The sequence below is a fragment of the Trachinotus anak genome, unplaced genomic scaffold (assembly GCF_046630095.1).
Source record: "Trachinotus anak isolate AG129_WGS33_773 ecotype Australia unplaced genomic scaffold, CSIRO_AGI_Tana_v1 ptg000019l, whole genome shotgun sequence".
Lineage (NCBI taxonomy): Eukaryota > Metazoa > Chordata > Actinopteri > Carangiformes > Carangidae > Trachinotus > Trachinotus anak.
Window position 1 is genome coordinate 10,636,777 of NW_027273870.1, and position 14,805 is coordinate 10,651,581.

General features: G+C 41.1%; 1 protein-coding gene across 4 annotated transcripts in view; it reads right to left on the minus strand.

Annotated features, from left to right (window-relative positions):
• Positions 1–587: 587 nt before the first annotated feature.
• The window catches only part of LOC139636019 (ras and Rab interactor 2-like), a 36,585-nt gene continuing 22,367 nt past the window's right edge, over positions 588–14,805 (minus strand). For 2 of the 4 annotated variants that reach the window (XM_071503668.1, XM_071503667.1), the window contains 6 exons: positions 9,748–11,154; positions 5,949–6,031; positions 5,328–5,553; positions 5,012–5,143; positions 2,235–2,398; positions 588–1,861 (listed from right to left, as the gene is read on the minus strand). In XM_071503668.1, the coding sequence (XP_071359769.1) occupies positions 1,535–1,861; positions 2,235–2,398; positions 5,012–5,143; positions 5,328–5,553; positions 5,949–6,031; positions 9,748–11,154 (2,339 nt within the window). In that variant the 3' untranslated portion in view covers positions 588–1,534. Of the gene's footprint in view, positions 1,862–2,194; positions 2,399–5,011; positions 5,144–5,327; positions 5,554–5,948; positions 6,032–9,747; positions 11,155–14,805 lie in introns of all 4 variants that reach the window. The other 2 variants (XM_071503670.1, XM_071503669.1) reach the window with 2 other exon arrangements.

The following is a 14,805-nucleotide window of genomic DNA, read 5'->3' on the forward strand; positions in this document are numbered from 1 at the left end:
TTCGTGAACTGGCACAACTGCATGTTGTTGTCAGGAAAAGATCATTTGGCCCAGAGCTCTGTAACGATCTCCTTTTCTGAATGCTATTTTGCTGTTGGCTTTAATAAATGCTGGGATTTGAACTTTGAATGAGTCTCCTGTTTCCTTCATCAAACCAACACGCGAGTTCAGGTGACGAACTCAACAATACTTACACCAAGGTATCCTACTGCACTGAAGCTTTACTGATGTCCTGCACTTTTAAGTCGCTTTGGATAAAGTAAATGTAAATGTAAATCTAATCTAATCTTATTTGACCATCCTTTATACTTTACCACTTTCTGTAAATATATATATATATATATATATATATATATATATATATATATATATATATATATATATATATATATTTTTTTTTTTTTTTTCTAATTGCTCTCATTTGTGTTGTATATATCTACAGCTTAATTGTGTTTGACTGATTTTTACACTATTTTCCAGTCAAGTCCTCCATTGTTCCTGGGGTGTTTCGGGTATTGTGGCACAACAATATTTGATATTTTGGCAAAGAATTGACATTTCCTCTGATAAATAACAGCATGTTGGAGTCTTGTTTGAGGAGAATTTTATATTTTTCCACAACCAGCTTGGAGCTTTTCATAACAAACAGTAGAAACAGTGTTGTCATAATGTGACTTTTGAGAAATAACTGGCATAAATCCAAGTCCAGTAATGAGTCCAGTATAGAAATATTAAATCAGAATACAAATCTTTGTCACTTTAGTGATGAAAAAAAGACAACATTTGAATATAAAAATATTTCTACACAGAAATACAGGGTACAATTGACCAGCAATTGCAGAAAAAAGTCATAAGAGCAAAAACAAAACAGACAAAACAAAACAAAAAAACAATCAGAACTTTTACAATAGTTAATTTTACTTATTAAATAAATGTTTAAGCATGAATTTTTAATCTAGGTCATTTTGATGCAAGCTGACTAATCACTGAAAGCGTTCAGTAGCATACAGTATGTTCAACTCCTTTTGAGATCACCTGGGATAACAGCAGTTAAGGCAAAAGTTAGTTACATAAAATGCAATATTTTACTGAATGACCTCTGCTTTGAGGATGTTAAACACGTCCAACAATCTAAATAACCTTTCATCTCCATGTAACATTTCACATGCTAAAAATCCTGCAAATCAGTCTCTATACACGATCCAACAATTTCTGCAAATAAGGATCAAGGCCAAGTGGTTTAATTGTTGATGCCTTGACATAAACCTAAACATGAATGTTACCATAATTTTGCCTTTTTGACCCATATCTGAACCACATTTCCGAGCTGTAAGAGTTAAAACCTCAGCACTTTCCAGAATCCATCAGATCACTTGTTTCTTATAAACTACAAAATGTCACATTTAACATCTGTAGCTTGGGCTGTTTCACACATCCTCAAATCTATCAACAAAACAAACACCCACAAGCACCAGAAGAATTCCAACTACTGTAGTTTTGGATCGAGTGCAACAAGCTGTTACATTCTCCTCCACTACTCAACTTGAAGGCAGTTTCCATTCTGCATGATGGCAGGAATACAGAGGTTAAGGTTCGGCACTCTCCTGTAGAGAAAGTGGAAGATCTGTGCGCAGGGCCGGCTGTGGAGCTCGGCTTTGATGCGCTGAGGGTGTGTGTCTGGGGCCAGCTGCTGACTGGTATCCTCAGTCACCAGAAACAGTGCGTAGTTCTCAGGGTCAGGGATCTTGAATTTGTAAGCGCAGAGTGAGCAGACCTCTTCTGTGGTGGTATAAGGATGGACGAGAAGGGTTTTGGCCGTGCAGCCTGTGTCCACTTCCTGCAAGGCTACACGGAGATAGTTCTAAAGAGAGAAACAAGAAGTCCTGTGTTAAAATCTGGCAGAACAGACAGAAATCTCCACGGTGAATGAAAGAAGCATTGCTAATGAGTCGAGCAAGCAGGCAGTAAAAACACATGCAGTTACCCTGTTGCTGTAGAACAAAATCACATGCAGTTTGTTTAATGTTCCACTAGAGGGTGCTTTCTACTAAAAATATAGAACCACAGCTCTAGATCCACATGCTGTAGTATTAGTAGAAAATGTAGATTTCTTGTCACTGACACCTTTCATGCACCTTTCCAATGCCGCGCAAGAAGTTTGGATTTATTTGGAATTGGTACAACTTAGACTCACTGCCTGGATGTTCAAGGTGGGCTCAGGTCAGGTGTGATACCTGAAAGTCGTCCACAGATGGCACCGAACGCTGGGTGGTGCGTCGCCGATGCCACTGGTGAAGAGTGTTCCTGGCCTCAGAGCTCAGCACCCGGGCTGCTTGCTCCTCCTGGAAGTTCTTGATGAGGGCCATGGCCCCGTAGGCGCTGGTCAGGTAGTACCCCCCTAGGGTAGGAAGGAAAGTAAGACATTTGAAGCTTTGAAAATGGATGGAGAAAAAGAGACTGCACGTCACAGATTGAACACATCACATGAAACTAGAACACATCATGGATAGTTCCCTAGAAATGAAACTGGCTGATATGCAGAGTCTGATGTAAACATTTCCTCATTCATCTGATTCATTTTAAGAGAAATGAATCTGTAAATATTTCACAAATTTGATATAAGGTATTTTTATTATCAAAGCAAGAATTCAAAGTTGTGTAGTTCAAAGAAGGTAATACACCACATACATTTAGGCAGTTCTTAAATGAGCATACATGCCAGACAGGTTGACGCCGATAGGAAAATATTTCATTCTGGGAGGGTTCACCGTTCTTTTTCCTCTGAACCTGTTCCAGCCCATTCAAATGAAACATGCAATGGAATTTCCTACCAATGTCAGAAGGGCTTTCCTTCCCAATGCCTGTGATTCTCAAGACCCTTTCTGAACCTTCCTGGTAAACTCAACTTAGCTGATGGTCCTGATAAAAGGCCTGTCTCAAAGAGCGCAGACCTCTACCAAGGCCAATGTCAAACCTGCACTAGACTTCAGAGAAAATAGTAAATAAGTAACTGATCCGGATCTGCCCCAAAATTGAATGGGTTTTTCCCTGGCCCACGCCCCATCCTTCCACCAAGTTCAGTTTGGTTAAGTACTTTTTAGTACTTACAAATAAACAGACATAGATGTGAACACAACTTTGTTGGCAGAGGTAAAAAAAAAAGAAACCAAACTGGAAATCTCCCACAAGAAAAGTCTTCCAGAAAAGAGACATCTTTGCATTTATTTCAGCAGGATGTGATAATAGAAATTGTATCCTAACAGTGGAGACTGATGACCATGACCATAATACTGCATAAACCATAATCCTGTCTTATTTTCAGTTTTGTTTTCACATTCCAAAGTGCTTTAGGTTGAATTCTGCCTCATGAAACAGTCACACAGCAGTCTGTGCCTTACTGTAAATGCTTAGTAAAACTGAGACCATGCAACTTTTAAAACAAGAAATAATATTCCTTGTACAAATGAAAAGTTGAACTCATAGCAGACCAGTAACTTGTAGTGGCAAATATTAGCAAATGTTAGCTTAGGTAGAAATTGCTGTGTGTTGGCATTATTAAGTGTCCATTTGTGTAACTGTTCTGCAATATTTTAGCATTTACCAATTGTCCTGTAAAGTAAAGCCCTGGAGAACTGCAGAGTTGGGTGATAATTCTCCACCTTTCACACTACACAAGGTAATTTAATTAATTTTTAAAACAAAAATATTGATTAGAGGTTGAGGGAGGGTTAGGGTTAAGGGAGCATCATGATTCAGGGCTGCTTTCCTGCCTCTGGGTCTGGACAGCTATTTTGAGCCATTGCCATGGGAAAATCTAATCCCCAAGTTTATCACTGTATCTTACAGGATAACACCAGGGTGGATGTCCACCTGCTGAAGCTCAGTAGAACCTGGGTTATCTACAGAATGATTTCAAACGAAAGAAAATCCACCTTTTGGAGTGGCCCTGTCACAACCCAGATATTAACTCAATAGAGATGCTGTGGAGTGACCCCAGAAAGTCATTCACACCAGAAGAACTTCCTTTTGAATGCAGATCTGATATACAGCTACTGGGAGAGCTTGTTTGAGGTTATTGGTGTTCACTTACTTTTTTAATTTTCACTTTTACTTTTTACTGATGGGTGTGTCCAAAAAATACTAAGAAAACTGTGTTTGTCTACACTTTTCTACACTTATGACCAATTGATGCAGAAAACCAGCAAATTCCAAAGGGGTTCACATACTTTTTCTTGCATCTGTACATCTGTAGCATCAGTCTCTGAACACAAAGCAAAGCGGACTGTGACCGCTGGGAAAAATGAAAATCTGATGGTGACGCCTTCTGATATGTGACCCCCACCCTTGATCTCTAATGATATGAACCGTTTCCAACCATACAGCTGGAGGTATGCCTTCCGTTGACACAGAGTTAAGTGCTTCCCCCTGGACAGACCTTCCTTTGACTGGGTTATACAATAGGGTGGATAACACGTTAACCTCACACCACACTGTAATGTGCCTGACCTCATGAGGGAAACATCCTACATTATATCTTGAAGTGAGGTGAATGTCTTCTAGTGACAGAAACAGCCTAGGAGCCTCAGTTGTTTGTGAAGTTGTTTTCCCTTCAATTTCACATCAGTTACACGGGTAAAATGAGATTCTGGGTTTTCTGTGTGTGCTACTTGACCCTTTACTGTAGGGTTTTAAAGGAATAGTTCAACTCTTTCTAAGAGTGAGATGAGAGGATCAATGTCAACCTCATGTCTGTGTTTTAAGGGAGACGGAGTTAGCATGTGGTTAGCCTAGCCTAGCATAAAGACAGTGGGAAACAGTGAACCTGGCTCTGTCCAAAGTGAAAAACATCTTGTGTGTGCTAAGTTCTGGTAGCTAAGCTAGGCTAACCACATGCTGACTCCAACACTGTAAGCAGAAGTAAAGGCCAGTTAATTTGATATTGTGCTAAATTTTAATGTTATTTCTAAGAGAAATGTTGGTAAATTCAGCTGAACAAATCTACATGACCTACCCTCTCCCTGGAGCAGAGATGGGTCCAGCAGCTCCATCATGTACTGGATCTCTGTGTCCAGCTGAGGCATGTCACACTGAGCCACCACATAAGTCAGCATGGGCAGGAAGTCATCGGCCCCGTACATCCTCCCTGGACGGAAGCAGACAGAGAGCAGAGAGGCAGGTAGGTGTGGAGGTCACACAGGTCAGACAGACAGAGTGACGCTCGTTAACATAAACAGAATCTGAAGCTAAGTCTGGACTAGGAGTATCAAGAGTCTCCAACTTCTTGTTACATTTCGGGTACAACCTATCACCTAACACTTTTTCGATACCTGAGTTATCCTGCATGATGGTGTAGATGAGTTTGCACACACGCAACAGCAGAGACACCTTCTTCTCAGGGGAGTACATCTTCCGCATGTTTAGGAACTTGTGGCGGATCTTCTCAATAGCCACGGCGTCAGGGGGCACAGCTCCATCTACCCCCAGCTCCTGGGGCTGCTTGGTCTTAGCCAGGGCCAGGTTCTCCCTCAGCTGCTGCCAAGCTCCACTGCTCACCTAGAGAAAAAAGAGAGAGACAGGGTTAAAGGGTTATTGCTTCTATGTTAGGTGAGAAGATCAATATCACTCTCATGTCTGTCTTTTATATAGGACGATACAGCCATGTCTAATAACTCCAGTCTCCTCTTTCATGGTGTGGTTTCTTTTTCATTTTAAGTATTATTGATAAATAATGTTAGGGGCATGCAGTCTGCTCACTATTTCTTTCTGATAATGAGAAAATTTACATCTGTTTATTAAAGGTGTGCCAACACAGACTTTTACGACTAAAGAGACATCTGTTTAGGGTGCAGTGGCCGATGTTTCATTGCCAGATATCATGTTTGTTTCCTTTTTTATTTCCACAGTCTGAAAACTCACATCAAACATAATAAACACAATAAAATCCTGACCTGGAAGTCATGTAAAGCCACCTCGATCATGCTCTTCAGAGGCTTCAGGACACACTTGTGCATGGCCTTCTCTAGCACCTGGTCTGTACACATGCATGCACGCACGCACGCACACACACACACACACACACAAATAAACAAACACACACCACACACACACACAGATAAAAGAGAAACAGACATTTTTCATGATCAAATCACACCAGTATATAAAGAAATTATTAATTCTTCAAGCAAAGAAATTACTGATTACAAATGAAAGTGCATCATTATGTACTGTGTAAGACTAATGACAGGAAACATCGCCGCTCTGTCAGTTACTACAGAGCCTGTATGACTCTGTTTGGTCATCCAGACACTTTATTTCTCAGTAAATTACATCAGTAGGTTATAGAAAGTCAGCTGACAGCCCAACTCAAACCACAATGTGGTCGATAACCCTAAAACGTTCAGTGATGTAAACTTTATCCTGCATATGGCACTGAAAATACATCTGTTAAAGGATAAGGCTGGCTTTCTTTTATACTGTTCTATTCTTGTTGTTTAGCAGTTTTAACCAGTTTAGACTAATAAATCTGATTAAACGTTTCATGCATACAGTCAGTTTAACCCAAAACACAAAAATTAATAATGGTTTGCAAAACAAAAAGACAAGAAAGACAAACACTTAACTGAAATGAACTCAAACACACAGCACATACATTTTCAAAGATTATATGGAAGAAACCAGTTAGAAAGTGAAGTAGAACACCCAAAGGTCCTTCACCTGTTCTATGTGTCCACCTCAATTTAAATAACAACAAATCACATGAAAAAACCAAAACCAGCAATGGCTTGGTCTATCTACTGATCTTCTATGTGCATTCATTCATGCAACTGTTCTGCAGTAATACTACCTACAACACTGTCTGGTATTGTAAACATACCAATTTTGTAAGTTTTAAATCAGCGTTGGAGGTCAACAATAAGCTGACCGAATAATTGATCAAAGGAAAATTGATCAGCAATTATTGAATGATCATTATTTAGCTATATATTTCAGACATTTGATATTTCAAGATTGTCAAATGTGAATTTTCTGCCTATAGGGGAATAAATTGCACATTTTGATGTTTTGGACTGTTGGCCCATCACACAAGTCGCTCGATGGTGTCACCTTGTGATGGGCACTCTTCACTGTTTTCTGTTTCATTTACCAAACAATTAATTGACAATATCCTCAGCATTAATCGATAACGAAAACAATTGTTGCATGCATCCCTAAAAAACTTTTTATAAAAATGTAGCATTTGAATCATTTGTGATACCTGGCTTTCAACAACTTAAACACAATTGATAAATAAATAAATAACCCCAAAGTTTCACAATCACAGATCTGTGAGGTTTTACCAGATAGATTACTTATTTGTGATTAAAGTGCAACCTGAATGTTTAGCGTGTTGCTCTTTGAAGAGTTGAAGAGAGGCCCGTTTGCTGAGGTCTGACCTTGACAAATCCAGGTATTTTACCAACCTGGAACCTGATCAAACATGTAACACAACCCCATTCACAAGTACACCATTCATTGAAATGACATGCAGGAAAAGGTTGCGTGTGGATCTTACAATGGTTCCATCTGTACCTCAGACCTACATGTCCAGCATTTCACATTGACACAATTGTGTCTTATTGTCCACTGGCAGAACTAACACAACTATTCATGCTGCAGAGGCATCCCCAGCCTCCAGGCAGTGTTTGTGCCATGCTTATGCAATGAGCTACACAGAGCAAAATACATGTTTTGCAACAGTGTTAACAATTCAGCGTGCACTTACAGGAATTCTGTTCTTCCAGAGAACATGCCTTTGTGGTGGTTCAGAGAAATACCAGATGAGTGCACTAGAACACAAACAATCCATCGGTCACCTGAGGTAAGGGCATGGCTGTCCTTTATTGCATGCTGCTAAGACAAATAACTCATAACCCATGGAGTCATGAACAAGGGGAGGCCTGAGGTGTTTACAGTGGCTGGACAATCCCATCAGATCCTTGTGTGTACACAAGGAGGAGTACAAAGACTATTAAGGACACTGTTGGTTTCACTGTAGTATGTGCATGTTGGCTCACATGCACACACATGCACATTTTCTGACTATGGACTTCCTGATACTTTCCAGAAAGGCTCATTTCCTTTGTATATTGAGCAATGTTTGTTATCGGGCTTTATCTGTGCTACAACCTGTTCAAATACTTCAACTGCAATAAACTGTAGGAGAGTGTGTAATATACAGTGTACGCACACAAAGTTAACTTTAAATTTGTGTACTCTACTGATTTATAACCCAGACATGACAGCTTTTCCTCTTCATCCGCATCCTCTCACTGCCATAAGTCAGGGTGTGTGTTGACAGTCGTACATCCTCCCTTTACAAACACCTAATGGATATACACTCAAAACTCATGTCAGACTTTGGAGTTAAACTGAAACATTTCTTTCCCAAGATGTCAGACTCCAGACTCCAGCCATAACACAATCCCACTCTTCTCAATCTCTCTGTAAACACTCTGGATAGGAGCACAGACACCAGATTGTCTGCCTCCTCATAGTCCTCAGTTTTGTTTTGATTTTACAGGGAAAAATTAATATCTGTAATTTCTTAGGCTGCACAGATACACTTCTAACTATCTAAAAACCAACTCAGTTATTTCACATATACATTTCTCTAGTGTCACTAACACAACTTAAAATTCCAGGTCGGATAAACTTCACTTTCATGTCCTCGTCTGTTGCATAAAATGTCCTTATATTTCTGTACAGTTCCCGTGTCTAAAGAGAACTTTTGAGAGCACGAGACGCTTCTGTGGTCTGCTAGCACAACCAGAGTGGATCACTTCTCTGTGCCTGAACAAGGCTTTGCTGTTATTGTTTACAATGAACAAGGGATGTGAGAAGTGTGCAAAGACATACTTACATATTCATGCAAATACTCTAGTCCACAATAATGTGACTGCAATGAAACAACCCTTTGATAATGCATGCTCATGTCTGCAAACTTTAATTGTATTATCATCATGACCTCAATGACAATATGTACAAATTTCATATAATCCACTAGGATAACGGGTTGGATGTGGTTTTGTAAAAAAACCAAAATGTAGCTGTACAAGAACTTTGCCTAAATGAAACTGCAGTGAATCAGAAACCATCTGATAAAATAATAATAGTACAAATCTGACCAGATATTGGAGGCCAATACTGATACAGTACTGATGTGCTACAGACACATTTTGAAGAATACCAAAAGAGTACAGAGGTTCAATAACCAGCCCACAATAAAAAAAAAGTACAGTTAAATGTAATTCCTGCCTTTCAAAATGAGCCTCAACTGCATAATGAGCGTATGCCAATGAACAGAGGCCAAGAATAACTTGGGGCACAGCACAATGGCATCTCTGTAAATCAACACCTGTAATGATGCAGACTAATATGGAAAACCTAATCGTGTATGTCTGATTCCCAAGACATTGGCAAGCCTGGGCACTCGCTGAACATTGTCAGTGAATGATGTCATTTTGAAATCCTTAACTGAAGCAATACTAAAGAGGTTTCACTTCTCTAATTATACTGGAATTAAAACTTGTAGAAACTGAATGCTGTCAGAGATGGGATATGACTAAAACATCATGCATGTGCCCACATGTGCTTAGGCAGATGTTTCATGAAGTCAGGATACACAAACCCACTGTGCAACCAACAAATCTCAAAAGCTTCATTCAACTTCATGGTTTTGAAGATTCTCACTGTTGTTGTCTGACTTACCGATCTGATCCTCAGGTATGAGTGACTCTATAGGTGGGTCCAGCTCAGAACTCTGCCGCAGGTAAGCCTTCATTTGTGTCATAAACTGCCTGAGAGTCTGCAGAAAATCCACCCCTGATGTGTGACAGCCTCGGTTCTCCTGAACAAAGCTGATGTAGTCATGAACCAGGGAGCCAAAGTAGGAGCTTTTGTCCCTGGACAGTTCGGCAATCCTTTTCACCGCCCGTCTCTCCGGTGTCATGAAGGAGCTCAGCATGCCACTCACTTTGCGGAAGCGTCCTTTCAAGGCCCTAGGCAGGATAAAGGACCCCCCACTCAGGCTCACACCAACCCTTCGCCTCCGCGACTTAAACGATGGACGGAGGCGCATTTCTAGATCTGTCTCTAGGCCGACCCCATAGTCCTCCTCTTCATCTTCTTCCCCATCCTCATCCTCCTCACTGCTGTCCTCCACTGGGTCTTGATGGTCAAGGTGTCGAGATGGGTTTGGGGCAAGGCCCAGGGAGAATCCTGGAGACTGTGAGTATTCCAGTGAGTCAGAGGAAGAAGTAGACATACTCATGTCACTGAGCCGCTGGCGTCCCCTCTCATTAGGACTGGATGGACTCCCAGCATTATTCTCCAGTAGCACATCAGCAGGGACAGTAGGTGGAGGCTCGCAGGGTGGAAGCTTGGCACGAGACAGAGCTTTGGCGATGGTCTCATCATCCAGTGCGATGTGGCAGCGATGGGCTTCCAAATCAGGTTTTTTAGGCCTTGGAGGTGGTGGGTTTGAAGGCACAGGGATTGGTGAGCTGGCACTTAGGCTGCTGTGCTTGGCACCCATTGGTGGTCGAGCGGGTGCCAGGCGCCTGGTGGGGGACTGGTGTTGCCTTGCAGCCACAACAACGGCCTCTGGCATGCTCTTGGGTCTGGTGGTAGCTGCTGGAGGCCCAGGTGGAGGTGGGGCAGGGCGCCGGCGTGGCATTGAGCGAGGGGGAGGGGGGCGAGGGGGTGCGGGCCTTGATTTGCCGTTCAGTTTGATCTTGTCCACGTGTTGCTTGCTACCTTCACTGCTGCTTAATGGCGTAACAGATGATTTCCCCGCATTTTCTAGGTCGTTATTGGACTTCAGAGCATGTGAAGGAGAATCGTTTTCACAGTGGTGGTGATGATGCGTCTGGAGAAACAAAGGGTTAACAAAGCACAGAGGACCACTGGAATGCCTTCGCTCCAGATAAAATGAAGGTGGAGGAACGTGGGACCGTAGGGTTGGTGGTGCACTGTCGCAGTAAGTGGTGTATTTCTGCTGTGACCCCCTGCCCTCCCTGTTCCTGTTAGTCCGCTGGGGGCTGAGGGTACGGCTCAGAGGGCGACAGGGATGGGGGGAGGTGCGACGCTGACTGCACAGGGCAGAGTCCCAGAAACCTGCAATACAAAGACATAAAAAAGCAAAGATTAACTTTAAGCTAGACATACTTCTCCTGTAGAACAATTCAAGTCCCCAGGGAAACACTGTCCTTAGACAACAACTGGGATCAAGAGTGTTCAAGTAAAGATCAGTTAAAGAATAGATTTAAAAGAACAAACGCAGTATTCTCAAGTACTTCTTACCAACACTTCAGATGTTTACTACAAGTTTTCCTTACTTTTCTTTGCCTGTCTTTCTGCTTGCCTGTGTCTTTCGTCTTGCTGGTGAATTCAGCTCTGTCGCTCTTGAGTCTGATTCACTGAATGCCGACACACACCCAGAGACAGAGAGGGAGTGACCCATGCTAATCACAGAGTGGGAGGGCATACACCACACGGCACACAGTTCCAGTTCCTCCACTCCTGCTTCCTGCTCTGTTTTCCTCTCTCATAATTCTAAATGGTGCTGTAGCTGTAGCTCTCCAAGCTGAGCAGCTGACAGTTTTCTGTTGTTAAATGAATTCATTGCTGTCTGCAAACCTTATTTTTATAATTTTCTTCCGCTCCTCTTCCTTTTTTAAATTGATGCTATTTGTTTTGTAGTTACAGCCCAATAATAGACATAGACGACAAATCATACACAAAATGTATGCATTCATTGCCTGGTGATGACTGCTCCTGCAGCCTAAAAATGGAAGACGGTAACTCTTGCAGTCCTGGGGCAGTAAAGCCAGCTGACTGCCTTTAGAGCAGTTTCAGATCTGCCTGTGGTATTCTTACTGGTCCATGTGAGCAATGGGAACCTGACACTGCAGAGCAGGACTGCACCAGGCAACCCTCCCTGAATAACACTGACTGACCCTCAGTGTAGCACAAGCCGATTCTTCAAACTCTGTTTTTCCCTTTGCTTTGTGTTTATTTTTATTTGATATTTTAGTACTGTGAATTCTATGATAAAAATTAAAATTAAAATAAGTTTTCAAATAATGGACCTACATTTGTTTGTGGCCACGCCTGTTACAGTACAAGTAGAGTAAAAACAGGTGAGAGGTGAAATTACTGGACTAGTATAAAAATACAGTTCTACCAGGACAGCACATGGCATAAAAGCAAACCGTGACAACAGCAAATTAAATGGAGGCAGATCAGAAAATGCAAGGTTCTTACTAAAACATAATAAAGTAGGTGAAATCACAAATGAGGCCACGGCTGTAAGCCTTTTTCAAGTAAAGTTGAAAAAGGTTTGATGTCCACTGAATAAATTCTGACATACATTCTTGATTTCAGTGAATAAAATTCTAGCAGTGCTATGCTAGCAGCTCTACAAGGCTATAGGCACCGTGGTGTTTGGAGCTAAATGCTAATGTTAGCATGCTAACACGCTTACAGTGTCAACTCCACCTGCTAACCTTACTTATGCTTAGGGTGATGGGGTTTACCAAGGTGGAGACCACCTTGACCATCCTATTTTAGCATGTTAGCGTAATTTTAGTACTGAACACAAAGCACAGCTGTGTCACTATACTTGCAGGTATTTGGTCATAAACCAAGTTATCAGACGTATTTAAATTTTGACCTTAAAATGGCCCTAGATGGAAGGTAAAGGGATGATCAATGTCTGCAAAATTTTATGGCAATCCATCCAATGCTGCTGGGATATTTCAACGGAACAAAATTACTATCATACATACTAGAATCATGTTGCTAATATGGCTAAAATGTTGAATCCTACACTCACCAAAAAATATCCGACCGACCAAATATTCATGATAAAAATATCAGTTAATAAGTTGAACCACTCTAGCATAACAACGCCTTCCGTGTCCTCTGGGGAGGCAAACAAGGTGCAAAGTCATTGCAAGATTCAAATGTCTGAAGCTGTTTGGAACATGTGTTTGTAATTCACATGTGCGTGCCTAGATTCCCCAACATAAAGATCAAGGCAGTCTGCTTCTTGTCTTTAAATAGAAGCTTTCCAGTGGAGAATGGGAGTTTCCCTTGATGAATGTAGTTTGCTAAGAAAGGCTCAGAAGCCGGCTCACAGTTGAAGGACTTTTCTGCGTCTTCCAGCACACGTCAAAAGTAAGAATGCACAAGGCACTACAGTGCAGACTAACACCCACTTCCATTCACAGGAATGCAGGCATGCAAAAACAATGACTATGTTCGTAAATACCTATGACACAGTTTGCTGCACGTTATGTTAGCACTCTCACTTGAAAGGTGTTTTGTGTTTTCTTACGTTTGAATGAGGTATGATGGTATGTGTGTGTTTAGATAGCACACAGCCCACTGTAGCTTTCCACTCGCCATCCCCCCCACACACACACACACACACTAAGCACTGAGCTATGTCGTAGGCTTCTACTGTAGGAAGCTGACTCACTGCAGTTTCACAGCAGCTGAGCCTAGAATAACTTGTGGAGATGAAACAACTAAATGTGCTGTGAAACCAGACCTGAATGGTCCGTGTTATTTCACAGAAGAAGAAAAATAAACAAAATCTGTGCACAATCTGTGAAATACTGGTTGTTTAACTCTCTTTGCTTTGCTTGATTGACTGACTGCATATTATAGCCCTGCAAGGTTTGCACCCTGCAACACTGGCATTGAAGAGAGGGTGGTTTATTAAACAAGTGCAGCCATTTTTAGTCCAGTCTTGTCTTTAGCCTCATTTCCTCTTAAGTATACTATACATTGTTATATTCCTACCTAGCTGCTGGCTATTTCTTTCAGTTTATGCCACTTCAGTATGAAAACCAACTAACAGTGAACACTGAGCATTATTATACATTTTTATGTTTTCTGCATAAGTCAAAGTTTTGACATTTTTGTGTGGTAACCTCATTATACAGTTTATGATGGTAAGCCAATTGGTATGCTGAAGCTAACTCTAACATGTAACAGTAGTTCACTGAGACAAACACCACATTCTTCAGCCACAGTATGTCACTGAGAAATCAAAGCCAGATAATGAACATGCAAACATGGACATCATGAAAATGATGTCTTCTTTCTTCTTCTTTAATTAAAATTGAAGTAGTTAACTCCCCAATTTTAGTTTCTACTAGCACACCATCAACTTTCTTACAGGTCTGTTACCAGGAAGCGCTAATGGTTTAATTTGTACAAAAATGACAGTTTGTTTGGCAAATCTTATAGTCCTCATTAAAATGTATTAAGATTGAGGCTATTGATGATACATATACCTCATAAATCATGACACTGCTATTTCCTACGTGAAAGTGCATAAGCCAGTTTTGGTATTGGTATTGATATAGGCAATATGGGCTCTGTATTACTTGATATCAGATTGAAAAGAAATTTTGGTGTATCGCCCAACCTTACTACCTGCCCAGTACTCATGTTCAGTGTCTATTGTAGTGAAGGTTGCCAGATAAGGTCTTTGGGCAGAGGTTTTCACATAGGTAACAGTACAGATGAAAAAGTACCAAACCTGGCAACCACTCTGTAATAATAAGACTCTAGACTCTTGTTCACCAAGAAATGGTTACAATGTGTAACTAGATATCAATATCATTTTTACATTTACATTTCTTTTGTGTACTGATTAACAAAACAAAATACAACATGTAAAATACTGGGCTTTTAAGGTTTTAAACATTGCAGAGAACCAGGCTGTTTCCCCCTGCTTGCAATCTTCATGCT